The 25,083-nt window shown below is 36.8% G+C and overlaps 2 protein-coding genes across 3 annotated transcripts; both read right to left on the reverse strand.

The window, feature by feature from the left end:
* Positions 1 to 1,567: 1,567 nt before the first annotated feature.
* LOC130711394 (ADP-ribosylation factor 2) lies at positions 1,568 to 5,967 on the reverse strand. The gene is made up of 7 exons (XM_057560987.1): positions 5,815 to 5,967; positions 5,027 to 5,196; positions 4,556 to 4,626; positions 4,353 to 4,472; positions 2,333 to 2,451; positions 2,167 to 2,248; positions 1,568 to 1,857 (listed from the first exon to the last, which is right to left on the reverse strand). Exons 2-7 carry the CDS (start codon positions 5,172 to 5,174, stop codon positions 1,852 to 1,854), a joined length of 546 nt encoding a protein of 181 aa, XP_057416970.1. The 5' UTR covers positions 5,175 to 5,196; positions 5,815 to 5,967; the 3' UTR covers positions 1,568 to 1,851.
* Positions 5,968 to 20,517: 14,550 nt separating this feature from the next.
* Positions 20,518 to 24,267, reverse strand: LOC130714569 (1,4-dihydroxy-2-naphthoyl-CoA synthase, peroxisomal). Of its 2 annotated transcripts, none has more exons than XM_057564477.1 (9): positions 23,920 to 24,267; positions 23,574 to 23,696; positions 22,652 to 22,744; positions 22,371 to 22,409; positions 21,800 to 21,898; positions 21,616 to 21,663; positions 21,399 to 21,494; positions 21,035 to 21,157; positions 20,518 to 20,832 (listed from the first exon to the last, which is right to left on the reverse strand). In XM_057564477.1, the coding sequence occupies exons 1-9, from the start codon at positions 24,178 to 24,180 to the stop codon at positions 20,716 to 20,718; spliced, it is 999 nt and encodes a 332-aa protein (XP_057420460.1). In that variant the 5' UTR covers positions 24,181 to 24,267; the 3' UTR covers positions 20,518 to 20,715. The 2 variants fall into 2 exon arrangements, with proteins under 2 accessions (XP_057420460.1, XP_057420459.1); XM_057564476.1 differs by having other exon boundaries at positions 22,652 to 22,753; positions 23,920 to 24,265.
* Between the last annotated feature and the right edge of the window lie 816 nt (positions 24,268 to 25,083).

Raw genomic sequence — 25,083 nt, forward strand, 5'->3', positions numbered from 1 at the left:
ACCCTGTTTTCGCCACTGTTTAAGTGTGCGTACTTATTTGGAAACTTGCTTATGCTATTGTAAGACACTATTATTATATGTCGGGAACGGGTTGTTTAATTAAGACCATGTTATGTATTAAACTGTTTAGTTGTTTTGAAAAGGAAAAAAAATTATCGTGTTTTCTTAGGATTACGAAATAGTCCTTAGACTTTGTTAGGTGACTAATGTGACTCATCAGTTGAGAAATTGGGGCGTTACACACCCAGCATTCCAGTTCCTTTTGCAAAGTAACCTGACACCTTCCCTCCATGATCGCTCAAAACTCTGCCAATACCACTCACCCCAAGGTTCCCTTTCGACGCCCCATCCATATTTAAACTTCAAAACAGTGGCTAGCGTTGGCTCTCAATACACTATTTGTGGCATCTTTTGTGTTCATGACATTTTTTTTAATACTTTATATTAACAATAAAGTAATTCTAACTTTTAAAATTATAATAAGAAATAATTTTATTGGTGTAAAGAATTATTTATTAAATTTAAATTTATTCAACTTTTGTCATAGTTATTTTATTTTAATATTCTTTCTCAAGTCATTTCTACTAATATATAATAGATAAAAAATTATATTTAAAGAATGTTTTCATCCAATACACACATTATATTTAATAAATACCTATAGAGCGATACTTTTTATTTAAAGACTATTTTTTCTTAATTATTTTTTAATAAAAATTATAATAATATAAACATATAAAAAATATTACTTAATTTTATTTTAATTTTCTCCGCTCCAACTTATGGTTGATAAATAATATTCTAATTTTTTTCAATTGATATTGAATAAATTATTTTTTGTCTAAGTAACTGAAAATTTATAATTAATAGTTAATACAGTTAATACAAACATTTAATGTATATAATATTTTTATTTTTTAATATATAGTACTGCCAAATGATTTAATGTAGTTTTTTGTTGTATGAGTAAAGTAAAAAATAAATTCAAAATTTAGTTTATAGTTTTATTATTTAATGTAGGTAGCTAAATAGTACCTAGTTAATTTCTTTCAATTTTCAATCTTTATATTTAATTTATTTAATAAAAAAAAATTTATTACATAATTTAATACAAATGTTATATTAGTAGTTTCGGCCAATTAAAAACTCAAAGAGTACCTTACTTTTACATGCAAGATATGAAGATAAATGACAAAAGGTATAATGTAGCACCCAAATCTCTCATAATTCATCAAGGTTTTGTGCATTTTTCAAAAATTATATTCTATTGGCATGTGTAAAGTCCAAAAAATAAAAAGATTGGCATGTTTCAAAAGTTACATTACATTGAAAGTAATAGAAATTTAATTTGTTCAACTTCATTATTTAATGCATTTAATACTTTATAGCTCAAGTGAGCTTTACATATATATATATATATATATATATAGATTGCTTTCCAATTTCTTTTCTAACACGAAGAACAATGAAATATGGCTGGTAAAACATAAAAGTACTTGAGAAAACCTAGATTATGAAAACTCAAATTATGATTATAAGGACAATTTTATACAAAGCAAATAGAAGATAACACAAAGTAGTTCCTTTTTTTGTATCATTCAATAATAAACTCAATAAGATGGTACGTTGAATTGGCATCTAATACAGTTATAAACATTGAATCCAAACCCAATAAAAACAGTAGCTGACATCCCATGAAACAAATTCCTGCTATAATTTCAGCCATCAAGAGGTTCTACGCCACAAAACATGGACAGAAATCCAATTTGTCTCAGAAAAAGACCAAAAAACAAACTAGATAATATTCACCCCTGCATCCAGAATCACCAATCCACAAGACTCCAAAAAGCATTAGGCCTGTAATATATAATCATGACCAATAAAAGCAATTTCAGTACCATTCCAGAAAAAATAACTTCAGTACCAATTGAGATAGCTTATGCCCCTCGTATCACGCTAATAATTGATAAGACATAAAGGGCAATGAACAAGTAACTTCAATAATGTCACCATGATAATTAGAAAAAATTCAACCAACAGAAAAAAGAAAAAAGCGCAGCTGTTTGTAAAATGCATAGTGCAATTTTACTACCACTGCAAGGAACTAAACATGTTACTTGTAACATACAATTTCAATCAAAATTTGGACAGGAAATCAATAGCTACCTTGTTGGCTATATTGTTGGAAAGCCAGTCCAAACCCTCATAAAGCCCCTCCCCAGAGGTTGCACAAGTGCTCTGGATGTACCTGAAAAAACCACAAAGCATGTTAGCTCACAACGAGAGAACTATCAATCCTGGACAGAAAGGGCAACGTGATCAAAATATATACCAGTGACGCTGTCTGAGAGAGTGGAGACCTAGTTTGTCAGTAATTTCAGCAGCATTCATTGCATTGGGAAGATCTTGTTTGTTAGCAAATACAAGTAGTACTGCATCTCTCAGTTCATCCTGATAATTAAAATATACAGTTCCAGGATTATGCCAAATTTATCACAAGAATATAATTAACAGAAAGAAACAGTATAGACATGCTATTGATTCTGGCCAAAAGGCCAATCAATGTGCTGTTATCTTCCCAGGAGCTTGACCAGAATGAACTGGTATCCAACTTCCAAAATATACCATCAAAATGATTATCAAGTAGACAAGTACAACATTACAGATATTACAATCCAGGAAAAAAAATGGGTCCAATAACAAAGTGACCATAGATAGAAATTAGAAAAGCTTCATGTTAGGTGGTCCTCTTCATTGATAGGAAAACACCCATTTTAAGCAACTGAACATCAGTTGGTAGACTACTATATCATCATTAACAATTGCAGTTACAAAAGTGCTGACTGCTTCAGCTACGAAATGATTAATAGGACACACGGTGAATTCTTCAAAACTCCTTTGAAACTCAATATATGATAACACAGCCTCATAAACAACAAGTCTTACCCACTAAGCAAGGTTGACTACATGGATCACCCAGCACCATTGCACAATATCAAAAACAAAATTTGCACTCACCAACGAAAACTTCATAAAGAAATTATTTAAATTACATATTTTTCCAATCAATGTCAAGAAAAACAATGTCATTCCTATTTAAGTGTGAGTTTGGAAAATACAAGTGGATCCACACATAGTAGGGATCCTCATCAACTCGAAGCAATAAATAGTTTCTTTTGGGAAGATTGATCCACATCTAGTAGTGCAAGAATTGAAACCAAACATACGCTAAATCCTTTGCTTTTAATGTAAATAGAAAAGCTTTCTGCTAGGTGGTCCTCTTCAATGATAGAAAAACAACCAAAGTTTGCACTCTAATCAACAAAAACTTCATAAACCTGTTATATAAATAACACATTTTTCCAACCAATATCAGAATGTCATGAAAAACACCATTATTCCTATTTAAAATCCCTTGCTTGCTCTATTAAATTACTGGGCACATTTGTATCTGCTTTTTTTTGTGAAATAGTCACTTATTTAAAAAAAAAATCAATTTATGCATTTTTTGAACTGTTAGTACTGTTTGTATACACTTAAGCAGAAATCTGATTATTTCTTTAAGTTATTTCTAGTAGATTTAAAATAATCAATTATTTCTAGTAACTTTTCTAAGTGAAAAGCAATTTTTATATTTGTAAACAAAAATTTAATTTCTGCTTTTAATAAAATCTCTTCAAATAAAATCAAATTTCTATTCAACTCTTAAATCACTTATTTTTTAGCAGAAACAAACGAGCCCACTATTTACTGCCATAATTATATTTTTTTCATCCCTCCCATTCCCATCATTAGAAAAAAAGTATAGCTTCTATGTCTAGTTCATCAATAGATGATTTGGCCAATTCAATAATTACACAGCCATCATTAAATAGATCATGTAAAACTCAACTAATATCCAACAACCCTGTCTTTTCTTTAGTATACTCATTATCTTTCCTAGTCAAAATTTTAGAATCCATTTTGTTATATAAGCTAAAGCCTTTGCACTTTTAGAATCCATTTTGTTTCTCTTCAACAAATTAATAAAGGAGTACGTACTCCAATTCCTCTGACAACGCAGTAAATAACAAGACTATACTTATTCCAACATATCAAAGATATATCCCAAACAATACTATCTAGGAGTATTATGAGCAAGCAACCAATACTATAGCAATTTAGTTATATATATATACATATATATATATATACACATTTTAACAGACAATAGAAAACAAATGATTTAATATGATAGTGAGAACTTTCTATCTACACTCTAAAGTGTCAGATGAATATCTAACATGAACTCACATGAGAACAAAGACATCAAATATGATGACCTAAAAGCTTAACCAAATTGACTATGGTACCTCATTCAACATCCTGTGCAACTCATCTCTGGCCTCAACAACTCGGTCCCTGTCATTGCTGTCTACAACGAATATAAGACCCTGTGTGTTCTGGAAGTAGTGCCTCCACAAGGGACGAATCTGCAAATCAAAGCATAAGTATTAAGCCACTGACTCCAAGACTTAACTCAGAACCATAAAGGCATAAGGATCAAACTTCAAACCTTGTCCTGACCCCCAACATCCCAAACAGTGAAGCTAATGTTCTTGTATTCCACAGTCTCCACATTGAACCCTGTAATATGAAAAATAAAAATAAATCCATACACATAGAAGCAGCATAAACAGTCACAATATTCATGGAGAATACGTAGGTCCAAAGTAACACGAGGTAGGAAAAGGTTAATCAGGGATTTCATATGAAGCATCACACATTGTATCATTGTATGATTCAAGTTTAGACTTCTATACAGATTTATCAATGTATGATTCATATTAAAAGCTTATTGAAAACGAAATACAGTAATTTAGCTAAGATAAGTGAAGTTATCATAAAGGATCAATAATGGGTGTGTATGCATATTAATATCCCTAGAGGTGAAGTATTATACACAGTTACACACAATAACACAAGCACATGAGCCTAACATACTGTAAGCATAACTCATAAGAAATAGAACAATCGAGAAACTTACCTATGGTAGGAATTGTGGTAACGATCTCTCCAAGCTTGAGCTTGTAAAGGATGGTGGTCTTACCAGCGGCATCAAGACCAACCATCAGAATTCGCATTTCCTTCTTGGCGAAAAGCCGACTGAAAAGCTTGGTGAATGTCAGCCCCATTTCTCCTTCAGCTTGTGGATCCCTAAATTCTCAAAAATTCCATTCAAAATTATCAACCAAATAATTTCATTCAACTAAAAGAAAAAACCCAAAATAAATAAAACAATTCAGCTTGTGGTGTGGATCCCTAAATTCTCAAAATTCCATTCAACATTATCAACCAAATAATTTCATTCAGCTAAAAGAAAAAACCCAAAATTAATCAAAAATACATAAAACGTAATCAAATTCTTCCATCAAACCAAATCAGGCGTAATCAAATGCATCAACAAAATTAACTTCACTAGATGAATACAGATCTCAAGCCAAGCGACAAAAACAGCGAAAACCATTTCGATTCATCAAACCGCATAACCACGACACGAGAACCGAAACGGATCGAACAACAAAAAGTTACGATCTATACATCTGGATCCCAAAACCCTCAAATCAAACGATGCAACAAAGAATCTAATCCCATCCCGAATTCAACAGAAAAAAAAAAAATTGAGCTTTGAAAAAACTGTCACGCAAAACGAAATCTCGAACGCGAAACATGCAAAAGAGAAGGGAAAATCGAAATGAAATGGAATCGCCCAGGGTGAATCGGTGTGTTTGTGGATGGAACAGGAAAGAAAATGGTCTCAGAAATAGAAATTACCTTGAGGGATCTAGAACCAGAACGCGTAGAGAGAGGTACGAGAAGAAAGAGAGAGAGGCGAACAATGCTGCTTCCCTACAACGCGAAATGAAAGAATTCAGAGAGAGAAAGGGTTTTATATGCTAAACAGCGGTGGTACCCGATTTATTTGGAGAAATACTGCAGTAAAATGTTTTAAACGAATGGTAAAATAGTAAAATACACTCGCGTTGTAGGGTTTCAAAGAATAACATTTCACTCCATTTGTGTTAAAATGTACGAGTCCACATGGGTTGAGTTAGATGAATTTTTAGGTTAATAAAGATTCGAACCAATCAAAATTGTTTGGGTTAGGTTGGTTAGATTTCGCAAATTTTTAGCTTCGGACTCGAACCAACCCAATTCGATGATTTTCGGGTTGGTTTGGATGGGTTTTTTGGATCGCTATATTTAAATTATAATAAATCTAGAATATTGAAAAAATATTAAAACTTCGAAAAAAAATTATAAAAAATTGGTAAATTGGTTATAGTACCAAATAGCATAAAAAGAACACAAAATAGTTTACTAAATAGAATGAAATAGTATTACATAAAGGACATATAGCCAAATATCATGACAGCAACGGAACCAAGTTAATTAATACGACAATGGCATGACACTTAGAATTTCGATGTCTCAATACTCCAACATGCTGAATAAAATTCAAACAAAGACTGAAGAATGTGAAAAGTAAAATTGTAAAATAAAATTAAGGTTTTAAAATTCACATGTAGGTTATGTAAAATTATTAAAAAACTATATTAAATAATATAGTATTATTGTATGTTTGGATTTTAGGTTGGGTTGGGTGGATTGTTATTAATCTGATATCCGATCCGAAGTTGATTGCATTGTAATAAAATATGTTTGATTGACCCGTTTGCCCAATCCAACCCACATTTTTTTCATTGGATCGGGTTGGATTTGACGAGTTCATTGGATCTACTCGGCCCATGTGCACCCCTATTAAAACGTGTTTTTTTTATAAGCAAAGCATTTCATTAACCCCTATTAAAAAGTGTTATCCGTCCTCTTACACTTTTTTCCAACAAACTTTCATTGATGGATTGAAACTTATTATGTGGGATTCACAAAAAATACGGGTCTTACTTCCAATTTAGTGTAACCTACATGAATTTCAATCAATCAATCAAAGAGTATAAAAAATAGTGTCACAGTGAGTGTTGAAAAGAGAATTGAAAATGCAAATTTGAAAACAAAATGTGTTCGGAAAAAATGGAGCTGAAGTGAGTTTTTATTGATTTTCAAAACCGTTTTCAAAACATATTTTGTGATTGTGGTTTTTAGTTTCAATAACATGTAACTTCATCACCATCACCACCCACAGTCATCACCACCACCACCATCGCCACTACAACCACCTTCACCACCACCATTGACGCCACTACTAGGGATGACAATAGGTCTCAGACTCATTGTGTACCCGCTAAAAATACCTACAATGGATAGGGTAAAAATCCGTTAGATCCATGGATAATTACCCGTAAAAAAATAGTGGGTACGAGTGTGGCTATGGGTACTATAGTACTCAACCCGGCTCATACCCGCACACACTTTATTAATAATTTTTATTATATATATTAAAAGACTTAATTAATGTTATAACTTTCTAACTTACTTTTTTTTTGAAAATGAAAGTAATATTATTAATAATGACCTAAACATGAGAAAAAAATTCTCATGGCAAGAACAAAAGACCAAAACTGCACCTCCCAAATACAAAACAGCTCCCAAAAGTCTCCCCACAAAACAACTCAAAGCATAATCTTAAAGATGAGCCTCATTAAAACCTTGCAAGAAAAACCCATTGGAAAAAATCAAGCAAGGAAAAAGAGTACCACATCATTAAGATATCTAGATCTGCATTCCTAATTCAATACCACTAACATGAGCCTTACATAAATCAAATTCGCCGGTCCCAAATAAAGTATCTGCTTTAACACCAGTAACACCAGCCAAAACGCAAACCCCAAAACCATGCAGTAGTAAACAACAGCAGCAAATTCGTATAACAACAGCAACAAAATAACAGCAGGAACTTAATTGCCAGCAGCAAATACACACAACATCAGCAGAACAACAACACAACAAATTTATAAACAGCAACAACACCTGCACAACAGCAATAGCAGCAGCTTCCAAAAATGCAACTTAAAGAACAACATCCCCAGCAGGAAAAGCAACAGCAGCAACATCACAAGCTAATTTTCGTAACAACAGCAGGACAAGCTCCAGCAAATTTAAAAGTGAATAATTATACTTGTTTTTTTGTTTTTAATAGAAGTAGAATAATTCTACTTGTTAAATATTTGGAAAGCCTTTTATATTTTTAATTAATGCTCTTTATTTTACAATAGTAGTTAGCCCGTAAAAAAAGGGTTAATGGTCAAATTGGTCCCTGTGTTTGTAGTGACTTTTGATTTTAGTCTCTCCCTGAAAAAAACTTGTCGATATCTCCTTGCAGTTGCAAGCATTTTGGTTCTAGTCCTCGCCGGAGGGTGGAGCTCCGGCTAGAGTACTGAGTGGCAGGCTAAAGCTGACGTGGCTTTATCCATGTCCTTTCTAATTCCACCTGTGTAATTAATAATTAAAGTAAAAAAATTAATAAAAAAATTACAAAAAATCTGGAAATTCTAGAAAAATAAAAACAAAGTTACAGCTTATTCATCTTTATAGGGTCACTTTTGTTTATTGGTTCATGCTTCATCTTCCTTTCTCTCTAACACAGATACTGAAACAAAAAAGCTTCTCCTTCTCCCACTCACTCAACCCACCTCTACCAAATGCAATAAAATCCATTCACCATTTCAATTAATTTCGCTCTTTTCTCTCTGCATTCAAACATCAACACCGATTGAAATAATTCTCAATTTAAATTCTGGATGCTCCAAAACCCGTCTTTTCCACAACCCAAACTCCTCTCCGCGATGAACTACGGTGTCCTCCCTCCCCTCCACCTCCTCCCTGCACCAACAAACAAACCTAACCCACCACACGAAGAATTGCACCCACTTGTTCATTTCGTGGTGGTGAGGCACAGATCTGAAGATTTGGAATGATTTTTAGGTATTGGCGTTGGTTCTATGGGGGTTTTGGGTGTGTAACACCCCATTTTTTTTTCCGTTATTAGGTTATTTACAATTTTATTTTAATTATTATTATGCTATATGGTAATTTGATAATTTATGTGATTTAATTAGATGATAAGGTGATTAAGTGATTTTATTAGATAATTAAGTGATTATGTGATATAGAGAAATAAGGGTTTTAGGTTTTATAGTGAATAGTTGGGAGTGGGGCCCATTGTATGACTATTTAAGGGTTAGGAGTGAAATAGAAAGAGAGAAATAAGAATTTGAGAATTGGGGAAGTTAGCAGAGTAGAAGAAAATAAGCGTGAAAGAGAGAAGGGGAGAAAAGAGAAGAAAAACCTAGAATTTGATCTTCAAGAGGTAAGGGTTTGGATTCATGTTGTATGGATTAGTATGATAGTGGGTAATTATAGGAAGCATGAGTTAGGAACCCTAGGATGCATAAATTCCCAAATTGAAAAAGTTAGGGTTTAATTTTAAGATGAATTTTGGGGGTAGAAGATAGGCACGCATGATGCGCGGGTTGCGCGCGGGAAATTTACGAGCTCTTGAACCCTATTTCGAGCTGTGTTAATAACCGAATTTGAAGAAGTAGTCTTCATACAAGTTGTAGCCCTATCTGCTATGAAACTTTTGCCGCTGGTTTCACGTTGTTCCGACGTCTGTAGCTCGAGTTATATGCAATTTAGTGAGGACCAGTTAAGTTGTCTCGTTTCTCTCGAACTGCTGTTAGTGTTACATTTTTCCTGTATTTTTTACTTCGAATTTTGACATGAAAATTCATAGAGATTTACAAAACGTGGATACGGAACCATGATAAAAATATTGGACTTTTCTGAGTGTATTTGATAATTTATATCTGTTTAATAGTTTATTATTTTGGTGCTGTTTTTCTGAATTGATGTTATGTGTTGAGTTGCTAAGTTACTGTGACTGCAAATTGTGTAGTTGATAACATGAAAACAATGCTTTGTGAAATTGGAGATGATTTCATATTGTTGAACTGGTTATGAATATGCTAAAATAATTAGGACTTGGAGATGGTCTGAATATGCATATGTTAGTTGAGTTTTGCACAATACACTGCATAGTTGTCAAGAGGCAATGTTTGTTAGTTCTCGTGGAGGCTAGTGACTTGTCCCAAAACTGGAGTGGTTTTGAAGCCTAGAGTGAGGGCTTTATTGGTGGTTATCTGTGTCTGGAGTGGACGCGGTGATACCGCTAAGGATAACAACTTTGGTAGCAAAGGCATTTGCACGGGTCTCACTTGAGTCATATGTGTTAGGGAGTTGTTGATGCTAACTAATGATAATTGTGATATTTTTTGAGATTTGATGTTGTGGTAATTGGAGACAATAATATTTGCTTACTTGATGCTATGAATTATGGAGTATTGTCATAACTATGAGATTGATTGATTATATTAAATTACATAATTTATTATTTGTTAGTGGAGTGTGAAGAATTTATGTGGAACATAGATAAGCTTTTACATTATTTATTATTATGCTTATCCATATGATATGAGTTCTCACCCTTCTGTTGGAATGATGTTCTATGCGACATCGCTCAGGTATCGAGGATAGTGGAGCTTCTCGCGAGGGTTAGTTTGAGGAGCTAGTCTTTCATTTATGGTTTAGTTAGGGGAGTCATGCTATGTTATGTAACACGGGGAAATGCTAAGTTTTGTACATTGATGTTAAGAGTTTTTTTATGAACTCTCTTTATTAACTTTTGGATTATGTTTTATCTAGGAGTTGAAATAAATCCGATGTGCTATGCATAAGATGTTATGCCACTAAAGTTGGAAATTTATATATTTATTTTGAGTATAACAGGTGTTTTGATTTATGGTTTTGGAGAATAAGTGTGACACCCTCTGTGTTATGCATTTTACTCTGATTTAAGTTATAATATTTATGCGGGGTTTAGAGGGTGTTACAGGGTGGCTGGGTGAAACTGAGGGAGAGGACTGAGGTCGTTGTGGTTGTGGGCTACGACAGAAATTTCGCGGTGATTGTAGGATGCAATTGGGGACTGGGTTGGGGACTTTGGTGGTTGGGGGCGATGGGTTTTGGGGATGAGGATGAGGTTCTGGGTAGGTTCCTCTATTTTAGATTTGTTTTCCTCTATTTTGGATTTTTTTTTTCATTTTCTGGGTTTGATGATGAGTTTGAAGATCAAGATGGAGATGAAGATGAGTGAAGAAGGATGAAGGGAAGAAGATTGAGGTCGTTGTGATTGTGGGCTACGACGGAAATTTCGCGGTGGTTGTGGGATGCAATTAGGGACTGGGTTGGGGACTTTGGTGGTTGGGGGCGATGGGTTCTGGGGATGAGGATGAGGTTCTGGGTAGGTTCCTCTATTCTAGATTTGTTTTCCTCTATTTTGGATTTTTTTTTTATTTTCTGGGTTTGATGATGAGTTTGAAGATCAAGATGGAGATGAAGATGAGTGAAGAAGGATGAAGGGAAGAAGATGATTAAGAAATTTATGTTTTTGTATTTTTTAACTTTAACAAATATTGTAATTTTACTTTTGAATTAAAATTTTATTTATTTTAGTTATTAATTATTGACGTGGAAATATAAATAAATTAAAAATGACGTGAATAAAGCCACGTCAGCTCTGGCTTGCCACTCAGCACTCTCGCCGTAGCTCCACCCTCCAGCGAGGACTAGAACCAAAATGCTTGCAACTACAGGGAGATATCCGCAAGTTTTTTTCGGGGAGGGACTAAAATCAAAAGTCACTACAAACACAGGGACCAATTTGACCATTAACAAAAAAAAAAACAATAGTAGTTATATTATTTTCTTTTGGAGAATGAAAATTGTATTTTTATTAACTAAATTGCAGGTAATGGGTACAGGTACGGGCATTCAAGTTGCTACCCACCCGGGTATGGAGACAGGTGCGAGTAACTTTTGAAAACACGGGTACGGGGATGAGTACTATAGTACCCTACCTAGACCCTACCCATTGCCATCCCTAACCACCACCTCCACATGCATCCTCCACCCGTGCCACTACCGCTACAACCAACACCATCATCACCAAAGCCGCTGCCACCATCGCCACTTTCACTACCACCACCACTCTCCATCGCCACTACCTCCATGTGCATCTTCCACTCGTGCCACTGCCGCCACCCTTCACCACCACTACCACTTCCACTACCCTTCACTCACGTGCGTCACCACCACCCCCACTACTACCGCTGCCACTACCACCACCACCTCCACCACCACCCTGACTCCACTGCAACCACCACTACCACCACAATCTTCACCGCAACAACCACTGTAAGACCTGGATTTTCAGAACAAGTTAAGTTTCCGACTCACACGTAGAATCAGTGTAAGCGTGACAGAAGTTTGACATTTGAGAAAGATTAATGAAGAAGAAAGTTCAGGAATTGCTTGAGGAATGTTGCGTAGTTGTTTTCGGAGTTAGTGCGAGTCGTCTGCACACCTGCCTTATGGCGAGCGTGTCCAGAATAGGCTAATTTCGCTTTTAAAGCAATGTTTAGGCGATATTTCGAATTCTTGGAAAATTTAAAGATTCTCTTTATTTTTCCTTCGACCAGCGTTTCATTTCGGAACTCTGGACTGTACGCACGATAGTATTTACTTTTCGGAAGTTCGCCGACGCTAATTTCTTTGCTTCAAAACCCTATTTTCGAGCAATGGATGAAGACTTTTTCTATTCGGGACTTCTAACGAAGTTTCCGTCCGTGTTGCCAGATTTGTTTCGACTTTTCCAATCTTTCTTCAGTAGGAAGTTTTGTCGTTTGAGCATCACAGCAGAAAGTAGTTTTTCGGGACAGACTAACTTACACCGCTTTTGGCGTTTTGGATATCGTTTTTCCCAAATCCTAGATATTTGTTTTGAGTTCTGGAATTCTGACGCCAGAATCTCTCTTAGAATTCCTCGGTGATCGTGCTGCAAAAATCAGAATCGCGAAATTTTCATTTTCCCGCGATTTCGCCTGCCTATAAATAGCTCAAAAAGCAAAAATTCCTTCATTTTCTTCCTATTGTGGCCGAATTTCGTGGAGAGCAAGGGGGGAGGAGATTTTCGCGAAACCTTGACCAATCTTCGTGCAGTTCGTCCCTACTTCTAGGTATCGAGGTAACAATCATGAATCTTACCTTTGATTTCTGTTTCTGCTGAGTTTCTAAAGTCGTTTCTGTGCTCACAGTTTTGAGCTTTTTCTAAAATTGTCTGATTTCTTCGATTTCTTGCTTGGGTTATGTTCTCTAGGTTCCCATGAGCCTAAAACCTCTGTCAGTAAACTCTGATTGTGATCCAGTTGACAGGGATCTGAAAAACTGTTTCAAAACCTTTTTGTCTCACATTTCGAAACTTTATTGTCGAAAAGTCATAATCTGACTTCGTGCCTTTAGGATTTGTTGTCACGGATGTCATGAGGATCGTTGCTGTCAAATTTGTTTTCAGAACTGATAACTTTGAAGTTTTGAGCCTTTATTTTGGACCAAAATGCCCCTGGATAGTCGTATTTCGACCCGATTGTCCGAAAATTGTTCCGATAGTTTCTTTACCTTAGTTTTACCCTAAAACTACCTTGTGAGTTGATTTGATCGAAGAAAAGGAGCCGAAGCCCTTTTTCCTTTAGGGCCGTGGGCTATTTCCTTTAGGGGGGAGTTTCTCGTTTTCGAAAACTTGTCTTTTCGTACCCGGATGTCGTATTCTGAAGCTTTAATGCTTTGTCTATCGTTTATGTATTGTATTGCGATCGAACTAATCGATTTTGTGTGGATTCTGCTTTGTTTTTCCTCCGAGGTTCAGTTGAAGGAACTTTGGAAGTTTCAAGGCATTCCTGTGAAGGAGATTTGATTTGCGAAGCTGGATCAGCTCGAGGTTAGGGCAACTTGCTTTATTTAGCTATGATTGCATGATAGGCGTCGATAAATTCGACCTATGCTTTATCTGATGTTGTATATGATGATGGTTTATTGTTATGAATGTTTTCATAGCTTATGATGTTGATGTTGTGTTGGATTGAGCGTTTTGACGCAACTTCGGAGTGGAGATTCATTGATCTGGTGATCTTTGATATTTCGGGTTGGATGAACAACCCTAGGCAAGTTCAAACGAGGGGTTTGAGACTTAGCCATTTGTTGGTATTCGTTGGTTTACTTAGACTTTCCCTGGGAAACTTCTTTTGGGTGGTTGGTTTTCGGAAAACCTAGAATGAATAGAATTTTGAAAACTAGAGACTTTGGGAGACTTAGACTTTGAGAAATAAACTCATAACCTGACTAATTCAATTCGAAACGTTTTTACTAAACGAATAATCATAGGAGAACTAAAGGGGAAAATATTTACGGAAGACGGGGAAAAGTCGACCTTTGTGGTGGGTTTGGAGAGTTATTGGAATTGGGGAAAGCCACTAAGGTGAGCTATGGTGATGATTGAAAGTCACCGAGTACTCTAGTACTCTTGGGAGTGTTGTTCGAGTCGTGTTGTAATGACCGACACTGACTCTGGCTTTGATTTTGGGTTATCTTGTTGTTGGAGCCGTGTTGTATTGACCGACACTTAGTGCTCTTGTTGGTTGAGCTGTGTTGTATTGACCGACACTAGACCCTTGTGTAATCCTGTTGATGGAGTTGTGTTGTATTGACCGACACTTACTCCGAGTTGTGTTGTATTGACCGACACTAACTCATGGGTTTGTTGAGATTGGGTTGTGAGCTAAACACTTTCGTGGTAAGGGCGATTCGTTGTTTGGCTAACCATATTGCATCAATCGGGTGAATAACGGGAATGGTTCACCTGTGCATATCATGGTGAATAACGGGAATGGCTCACCTTGCATAAATGATGAATAACGGGAATGGTTCATCATATGGTGAATAACGGGAATGGTTCACCAAGGATGAATAACGGGAATGGTTCATCCAGGATGGATTTCATCCAGGATGGATAACGGGAATGGTCCATCCATAGTGAAGAACGGGAATGCTTCACTTGTGGCGAACGGGAACGCGTCACAAATCCGGATTCATATTGTGCATTTCACGCATACATTCATGCTGACTTGGATTGTGTGCTGGTTGTTTATTGAAGCAATATTAGAGCCATAACATGCTAGGATTGTGTATATATGTATATATCAACATATATCTATACCCCATATCACATGTTGAGTGTATATCTACGTATTTCTGTGAGTTGACCCTAGCGCCTTGGCTTTGTTTGTATGTTTGTGTTTGGGCGGTCGGCCTGCTGCCAGATGTCGACGGTGGATTGGTTTTCGATGGTCTCTCCCTCGGGGGGGATCAGGTTTGAGTTGGAGGACCGTACTGACGAGCGTGGACGTCTGACGAAAGGAGTTTTACGACGCATGGAGCTGAGCTTCAACTTGCCGTCTTCAGTTCGCTGTGGACTCGGTTATGTGAGCAGTGAAGGGAGGGTAGGTTTAGGCAGGCGTCATATTTTGTGTAGAGCTCTGATTCGTCTTACTTTCGGGACAGGGTAGGTTTCCGACGCATGGCTTTTGTGTGGTTCTCTTACTGAGGGATCACAGTGAGTCAGTCGGACCATAGGGGTCTTTGCTTAGGCCATTTTGAGGCCGACTTTCTCCTAGTGGGTTGTAATTATAAACTTTCACACTTAAACTTCTGGGTCTGTATATATTTGCCTGCGGGCTTACTACCTTGGGAGTCACTGCGAGTGCGCGTGACGTGTAAGTACAGCTGAGGCTGTACATGTTTATATTTGATGTATATTGGTTAGTTTAGTGGTTGGGTTTTGGCTTTACTTCCTTATCGCTTTGATTTAAAGGAAAGAAAAAAAAAGTACCTGTTTTCCGCGTAAAGTTTATTCTTGGTTACTAAAGTGATACCTGGAAATCGGGGTGTTACAACCACCATGTAAGATCCTAGTTTTTAAGATAGGTTAAATAATTAATTTCTTATCACGTTTAGGTTTTTGATGTAACGTGAAAAGAATTCGATCAAGTATCTGCTGTATTGGACGACTTTATGAAGAAGAAAGTTCAAGAAATGACTAAGGATAGTACCATAGACAGTTTAAGTTATAGTTCGAGTCATTTGAACACCCCGCTTATGTTGAGAGTGTCCAAAAAAGGCTATTTCTACTTCTAGAGCACTGTTTACGCAAAATTCAAAATCTTTAGAAAAATAAAAATCTCTCTTTATTTTTCCCATGACGAGTGTCTCGCTACGGAACCCTGGACTGTTCACACGATAGGTTTGGCTTCCCGGAAGTCTGTCGAAGCTAGGCTTTAATCTCTTGGGGACTTTAATTAAGACCCTTAATGAAACATGTTTCTATTCAAAGCTTTTAACAAATTTTCCATCCGCGGTGTCAAGATTCTTTCTGAAATTGCGACCTTTCTTTAGAAGGAAGTTTCTTCAACCGACGTCAACTGCAAAAAGTAGTTTTCCGGCTTATTTTTGCTAATACTGTGTTTATATCGTTTTCTTCAATTCTGAGAACTTCATTTTGATTTCTAGCATTCTGTCGCTAGATATTCACTTCTTATCGTTAGACGGAAGTACCAGAAAGGCCGGTTTCAGAAAACCTCGAAGTTTGCTTTTTTCAACGTCCGCTATAAAAGGGCGGGAAATGAGAAAATATCCCATTTCCCACCAACATAGAGAGAGGGCCGTGAGTTAGAGAGAGAAGGGGAGGAGAGTTCTTCGCCGATTCTTGTCCGATCGTCCCGATTTCAGTTTCTGTGGATCGACAGCGAGGTATTCTTGCTATTCCATAACTTTGCTTTCACTTTCTGTAGCTTTAAACCATGTTTTTCTATGCTCAAAGTTTGGAGCATTTTCCAAAACTATCTTTTTACTTCGATTTTTCTTTAGATCTACCTTCAACTACTACCCAACAAGCTATATTCATCGTCGATGCGCACCGATTTCGATCGAGTTGCAGTAGATCTGAAAAACTGTAGAAATACCCATATTCACCAAAGTTTCGCTTGTTGAACCAAAAATTCACAACTTAACCTAGTGCCTTTAGGATTAGTTGCTATAAACGCTACGATCTACGACCCTATCAAATTTGTTTTCAAAAATTTTAACTTTGAGTTTTGAGCTTAGAGTTTGGACCCAAAAGTACCTAGTAGCATAACAATTTCTAAAAAATTTCCGAGCATTGATTTACCCTAGTTATACCCCTAGATTACCGGTAATCAAGTTAGATCGAAGAAAAAGCATCGAAACGCAATTTCGCTCGAGGAACTTGTGGAGTTTGAAACTGGAAGAGATAGAGGTGAGGGCAACTTACCCTAATGATTTAGGCGTCGATAACTTCTACTTGTTTATTTGGCTATTTGATATCGATTGATCTGAATTGGGAAATGTTTTCTGAGACTTCGGCCGACATATATGTATAAGTTTTAATTGTTCTATGATTGATGTTGACTGAATCACATGCTTTATGTGCTTAGTGGCTAATTGTAGAATATGATGATATGTCTGAATATGTGTTATTGGATTGTACTAAATGTTTGTGCAATTAATTATTTGTATATTGTGATATCGTCAAAGTGTGGGTAACGAGAGTTTATGCCATGCTAGTAATAGAAACCATTAAGAGAATGATCATTAGGTCGGACCAAGGTCTGAACCTTTGCTATTTTAGGAGATTGAGACCTTCTCGGGGAATTACACAGGTTTAAGGGAAACCTTAGAACTTATAGAATTATAAATCATTTCATAAATAAAAATCATAACACGCTAAACAACATTCAAACACTTTAAAGTATCGATAAATTAGTGAAGAAGACTTAGGCTTGAGTAAGAATTCGGGAATATGAGAAGTGTCGATGATCCTAGTTTAGGGAAAAACCCTGAGTGCTTCTGCACCTTTTGCCAATCGGCAGTTAACATTTAGGCTACCTAAGGGATACGTATGAGAAACCAATAAGTTTCTAAGTACGATGTACTCCTTTTGCTCTAAGAGGAGTTCTACCATCCGAGTGATGAGTCAGATGATTACCATCAAGAGTGTTTGCACTCTATCATTGTAGTAACTCGAGGTCGAGAGTTCGACAATTACCTTAGGGAATCCTAGAGACAATGTTCTTAGCTAGACACGTACGTTTGTGAGGACGATTTGATGTTTGGCTAACCATATTGCATCATTCATTCATGTTTGAGGATACACGACAGAATATCGGACCTCGGTGGAGCCAGTGGGATCGAAAGATCGAGTTTCCATGTAGATCACCAAGAGTGACTACACATTCAGGTTGTAAGAGACACCGAGTCTTATGGTTAACACAAAAGCCGGTGAAAAGACCGACTCGTACACACGTGTCCAGCCTGTCTGGAGCATTATTTTTGCATCACATTGCATTTCATACCATTCATGTGAAAATTTCATGTTGATAAACATCGTTATGAGTGTGATGATTTGATGTTGATAAATATCGTTATGTGTTTTGCTGAAATCAATGATTTATGCATGCTGATGTAGTAGTTGAGGATGTAGTGATATATATGCCATGATCACAATTATCGAACCTATATATAGCTATCACTATGCTCTACTTGTTCTCTGTATTATCTACCCTATTCTGTGAGTTAACCCTCGCGCCTTGCCTTGTGTGTGTATTATTTGTGTTTGGACGGTCGGCAAACTGCCAGATGTCGCTGGGGGAGTGGTTCACATTGGTTCGCTCGTCCGGGGGAATTAGGTACGAGCTGATTGATAGAGTTGACCCTGCCGCTTGGGAGTTGGACCCCGCCAACCACCGAGCGACGTACCGAGGGAGAGTGATGGAGGACGTGATTGATAACCATGGAGACATGACTACTGGAGTTCTACGGAAGTACACCGTTGCCTTTGACCTGCCGCCGATGGTTCGCTTTGGACTAGCAATGAATTGCGACCACCTACGCCACCGTCGTCATTGTCATCGTCGTAATCTGATGAGGAGGACCCTTTCGAGATCGATGTTGTTGCTGTGACACCGTATGGACTGACACCGCATGTTATTGTGGACCCTACGGACGTTGCATCATCTTCTAGGACCGTTGAGCCCAAGAAGGAGCTTGTCGCCACAACTCCGACTCGTTCTGGAGCGTCTGCTTCCTCTCGTGGTTACTGTGTGGAACCTTTGGTTCGCATGGTTGAGGAGGAGATCGCTACTGACGTAGTCGATATGGAGACCGGTTCGACTAGGGTGGCACGAAAGACAGTGAGGAGGGAGGTTCTTGACGTGGATGTCGATGTGCTTACTGTGGACTCAGTGAAGAGGGTTGGGAGACCCACTTCTTTATTGTGACAACGTAGGAGCTACACACTTATCCTTCCATCATGTCATCCATTCTCGCTTGAAACACATCTCTCTCAACATTCACTTTGTCTGGGACATAGTATCCCAAGGTCTCACCACAATCTCGCACATCACTGCAATATATAAACTTGCTAATCTATACATAAGGCACTACGCCGAACATGTTTTTAGTCTTTACGATCCAAAATTGCTATTGCCGACTGCACCATACTTTTAAGGGGGCGTATAACAAAAAAACATATCTTGTCAATATGAGAAGATCTGATTGCATAAAGTTGGAGATTTGATTACATCAAATCCTCATTAAATGAGGAAGCGTATCTGCATCAAATCGCAGTCTGAATCATCATATATAATCTACTTTAATTTGTAGTTTTTTTAAAATACTCAAATACCAGTAAGATCTGAACCCTGGACTTGAGAAATTTTATTCCATTAAGTACCATTTAGGCCAACCAGTCCTTTAATTTGTAGTTAAATAGCCACTATTGTATCATTTAGTTTATCATTTCTAACTACAAAGCTAATTATGGAAAGAGTTTTCCAATCCTACTACAAATACATACTCCCTTATTAGTAGAAAATATCAATAACACAATTCATAATTCTATTTAGTTTATAAGTTGAGGAGGGATCTACTCACTCCAAGAGTAACTTTATAAAATTACTTCCAATCCTCACCCTCAGATTTATTAAAATTGAACGGTCACGATCAATCACCAGTTACCTTCACGTGACCCTAATATTTTCTCACACTTCTAGCCAGGCCTTCTCGATGTGCTTCACCGCCGATATACAATGTGCTGGAAGATTGAAATGAGTTCCTCCAGGCTCCTGCTACATATACTTTCCTTCATCAGCCATTGGCACCACCAATCTGATAGCAATTATGAGAGCAATGTTGGAGGCGGTGAGAGAATGAAATGAAATTTGAAATTTACTAAATGGATGAAGTGCATAGTACAATGGATGGAATTTACTGAATGGTTCAGCCACTGGCACCGCCGATTCGCCCCTTCATATGTCTAACGATCAATCACTAGTAATTACCCTCACGTGGGTAGCAAGCAAGGGGAGAGCAAGATTCACTGGATAAATTGGAATGCTCTTTGTCAACCAAAGCATGAGGGAGGTATGGGTTTTAGAGGTTTCAAGGCGTTTAATGATGCACTCCTTGCTAAACCAGGTTGGAGACTGTCTACTTGCACGGATTCACTGGTATATAAGTGCCTCAAAGCACGTTATTTTCCAAGGACAGGCTTCATGGATGCTACTGTTGAGCGGTTCATCTTTTTAACTTGTAAGACAAATCAGTTAGATCTTGTAAATCATTTTATCACCAACCTCATACAATGGCAAGAATAAGTGGGTATCAAATCATTTTTCCCCACTATAAATATTGGATAGTCTAGAGGTCTTTGCCTCAAATTGATCACAAAAATTCACATAAAAACATTTGAATTTATGGTCGCCGAGGAAACTTAGAAAAATCCGGGGGTCTACGCTGCATATATGCTGTCTTCCCTTCATTGGCTTCCTCAGTTCCATAAAATATCAGGGTTGCATTCCCACCAATTTCCTGTAGTTGAGACAAATACAAATTAAATATGCACACATGCACCCAAAAAAACCATAAAAAGTAGGAACAAAATCACGTTAGTACGAAGGATATAATCATTGAAGCATTGGTATATTCAGATTTATCATCATCTTTCTTGTTTAGATATTATGTACCAAATAGCATAGAATATTGACATAGCAAAACATGAATCCTGATATACCTGAAGTCCAGCATGCCCATCATCCACTGCATTAAGAGCTGACTTAAGAACCCGAATCGCAGTTGGGCTGTTCCTGAGTATCTCCCGACACCATTTTATTGTTTCTTTCTCCAAATTTTCTAGCTAGATCACACCAAAACATTATATTAAAAGTAAGTACGAGGTTTATGTTTGAGCATGTGTCCATCTGTTACGGGTACTGCTATTAGTGGTTTCCTACATTTTCAAGCCTTTAATAAAAATTCCAAGCTAATTTAATTCCATTTCCAAGCTAATATAAGTAGCAGAAAATGATGTCAGATTGTTTTAGACAAAAGGAGAAATTACAATTACAGAGTTAAAGTACTGATGGAAAAGAACTTACTGGTACAACAGTATTGACAAGGCCCATTTTATCTGCTTCAACAGCGGTATAGAACCTAGTGAGAAACCACATTTCACGTGCTTTTTTGGGACCTACCTGTATAAAGAAGTTCAGTTATCTTGCAGATCGAAAATATGAGAATGAGACAAATCCACCACCTTGGATAGCATTATGGTGGGGTGAATTAGAAGCAAATTAAGTAGTATTTGATCCTTACCAAACGGGACATGATAGAGCTTCCATAACCAGCATCAAAGCTTCCTACCTATCATAGGTACAAGGACAAATGGTTATACACATTTGTGATCAAATATTCTTACAAATTACAAAAGAGGGAGAAATTCAACTTTGCTTTCTTATATATAATTACTATGCATCTTAAATGAATAGGATTGAAGCACCTTAGGTCCAGTTTGGCCAAATATGGCATTATGTGCTGCAATGGTTAGATCACAAACCATATGTAATATATGTCCTCCTCCAACAGCATAACCTGCTACCTGTTTTAACGTTAGAAAAAAGAAACAAAGAATCCCCCTTCGGTGTAAATGATCTAAGGAGTAGAATTGAAACAGATCAATTGAGTTAACAGAGAATATACAAGCTGATATACATATAAGTTACCTTAGTAAAGTGGCTAACTGTAGAGAAACTAACTGTATGAAAGATATCAAACAAACTAACCTTACAACCTCCTAACTGCTAACAGAATTAAGTACCCCCCTCTTTTCCCCTTATGTGATAATAACCCCCCTCAAAAATAAAAAATAAACCATGTAATTATCCAGTAAAAGGAATTTAGGCGATATGGAGATGTTGGGCTGGGGGTGATTAAATATCAAACTTACTAAAATAACTGATTGAAATGCATGTTGTAGTAACTACAAGTTCAAATATGAAGACTTGCAGCTGTTTAAGCCTTTAAGCACAAAAGGAATTGAGATTTAGGGCGCAACTAGGTATGGAGAGTACCATTGCAATTACTGGCTTTGGAAGGCGGCGGATCTGCACCTGTAATAGGAGTGAAGAATGAATAAGAAGTAGAAGAATAAGAAAAGGTCAAATGTGTTTTTCCATTTTTTGATAGATGAAGCATTGCCAATTGTCTCATTACAAACCATGGAAACAACGCAATCACTGCAAATTCATTCATGCTACATTGAGATGAATGCTAAACCCCAAGGATTTAATGCATGTGATGGGGATTGCTTCCATTCAATCCCCCAATTAGAAAAATCTGACGGTTAATATACCTGCAAGTCTAACACATTAAGGCGACCAATATTTTCATAATCAGAATATCCATCTTCGGTCCTCAAGGCCTGGTCACCACCACTACAAAATGCCTGGGTTCCCTACAGAATCAACATGTCATTAAATGACTAAAATCAATTCCGCACTGGCGTACAAAATACGTGAACATTACACTCATGTCCTCATGGAGTTTTTAGTTGATTCAAACTGACAACATGTTCCTATCTCAAATACATATTTATAGTCATACTGAAAGTTTCATGATTGAGATAAGAAACAACAGTTTGCATTAAGTTGATGATTCGGTGACATCACGGTATGCCCGTTCAACTGCTGACAAGCCAATGTCACTTGTAACAATCAATGTAAAAACCAATGAAGAGAAATGGCAGAGACATACCATCTAATCTAACACATTCTTTTCAACACATTATTTGATCAAATTCATGTGAGTCTCATTCCATATTTGGTGGGAGTGGCTCTATTCTCAATGGGATCCATATGAACTTGTCAAAAACTCAAAATAATAAAACGTGTACTAAAAAAAGTGTTACTAGGAATCCAAATTCATCACAGCCAGGGTCCAGGGAGCCGTCCAACATATTGGATGACTTAGATTTAAAGATGCCAATTGTACACTTAAAAATAAATCTTTAAATTTGAACCGTCCAATTTTGAAGGGACATCTCTGGCCCTTGATTATTATGAATTTAGGATTCCCTCACTGCAAGTATAGTCTAGTGTTACCAGAATTGCTCATTTCAAGAGGTGAATCAAATCAAGTAACTAGTGAATGGTGAGTCATTTCAGTTGTATGCATGATAGTGATTTGATTAACCATCCATTTCTTCTGATTCTGGCCTTTTCCCTTAACCTATCCTATCCTTGTTATGAATTTGACAAAAGAATGAGAACACTAACCTTCCCGGTGAGAATGATGACCCCAACAGAGGCATCGTCTCTTGCATCATTGAAAGCGCGGATAAGCTCCTTAACCGTATGGGGCCGAAAGGCATTCCTTCTCTCTGGCCTATTAATAGTAATCTGCAGCAACGATTGTCATCACAATCAAATGTCATGAAATTTATTCGAATTTGCGAGCGCTAACTCAACTCAAAAGAAAACTATAGCTCGAAGAGTTGAAGGTTGCTCTGCCGACTCTATGTCGTCTCTAGCCAATGTGAAACTTCTAACAAAATTAAAGAAGATTTTCAAACTTCAAAAAATGAAAAGAAAAAAGGATTAGAATTAAGAAAGAGGAACCAACCTTGGCTATTCCTTCCCCAACAGCCTTCTCGTACAGAATGTCAGTGAAGTCCTTGCCAGAGTCATCGGAAGCGGTACTCCAAACGACGTCGTGAGAGGGAACATCGCCGTGAACCCGTTGGTAGGTGCTGCTGGAACTGGAAGTGTGGCAGAGCGCAAGTTCAGGTGCGAGTGCGGCGGAGGGAGGGGAAATGAGGAGGTGGTTGGCTACCGAGGCGAGCCTTCTGATCGCGGTGTGGAGGAGGTCGTTGTTGTCTGCCATTGGAGGGAGGTCTGAGGTAATTTGTTCACCAATGGCATTGCAGATGGTGACGCTTTTGCTTTGGTTTTATTCATGGCTTTTCTTGATGGTAGTGAGTGGATAAGATAAGGTATGTAGTGTACCACTGCTCTGTGCTGATTCTCCAGTAACTTGACAACAGGGAATACAGTTAGGCTATGTTTGGCATGTTTAGCTGATAAGCTAGCTGAAAGTTAAAAAGCTAGCTGAAAGCTTATAAGTTAGCTGATAGCTGAAAGCTGATAAGCTAGCTGAAAGCTGATAGCTGAAAGCTGAAAAGCTACGTGATTGAAACAAAAGTGTTTGGTAAAACTAGCTGTTAAACAAGCTGAAATTGTAAAATGACATAAAATGACATACTTGTATAATTATTTTTATATTTAACATTACTTTATTTTCACATTAATACCAATATAATATTAATATTAAAATTATTATCACTTTAAATATTTTTATTAGCTTCAGTTATTTATCATCTTAAAAATATAATATTTATTTTTATTAATATAATATTTATAATACTTGTGGTGCGCAACGGTGTGGCGGGAATGGTGGCGAAAACTGCATACGTAAGTGTGAGGGGAAAATATGTTTAGTGTTTTTATAAATATATAAGGGTAATGGTAGAATTTTAATAAAATAATAAGGATAAAAATGAGAATAAATTTAATAAGCTATAAGCTTTAAGCTATAAGCTACTTGAGATAGCTTATAGCTTAAAGCTTTAAGCTACTAAAATAAGCTCCTTCACCAAACACTTTTGAAGAGCTTTTAAGCTAGTCAAATAAGCTTTAAGCTAGTCAAATAAGCTATAAGCTAGCTGAAATGGCATGCCAAACATAGCCTTAGTCTTGCTAGTTAAAAAATAGAAAAAGAAAAGGCCCA

Source organism: Lotus japonicus, chromosome 4, assembly GCF_012489685.1.
Source record: "Lotus japonicus ecotype B-129 chromosome 4, LjGifu_v1.2".
Classification (NCBI taxonomy): Eukaryota; Viridiplantae; Streptophyta; class Magnoliopsida; order Fabales; family Fabaceae; genus Lotus; species Lotus japonicus.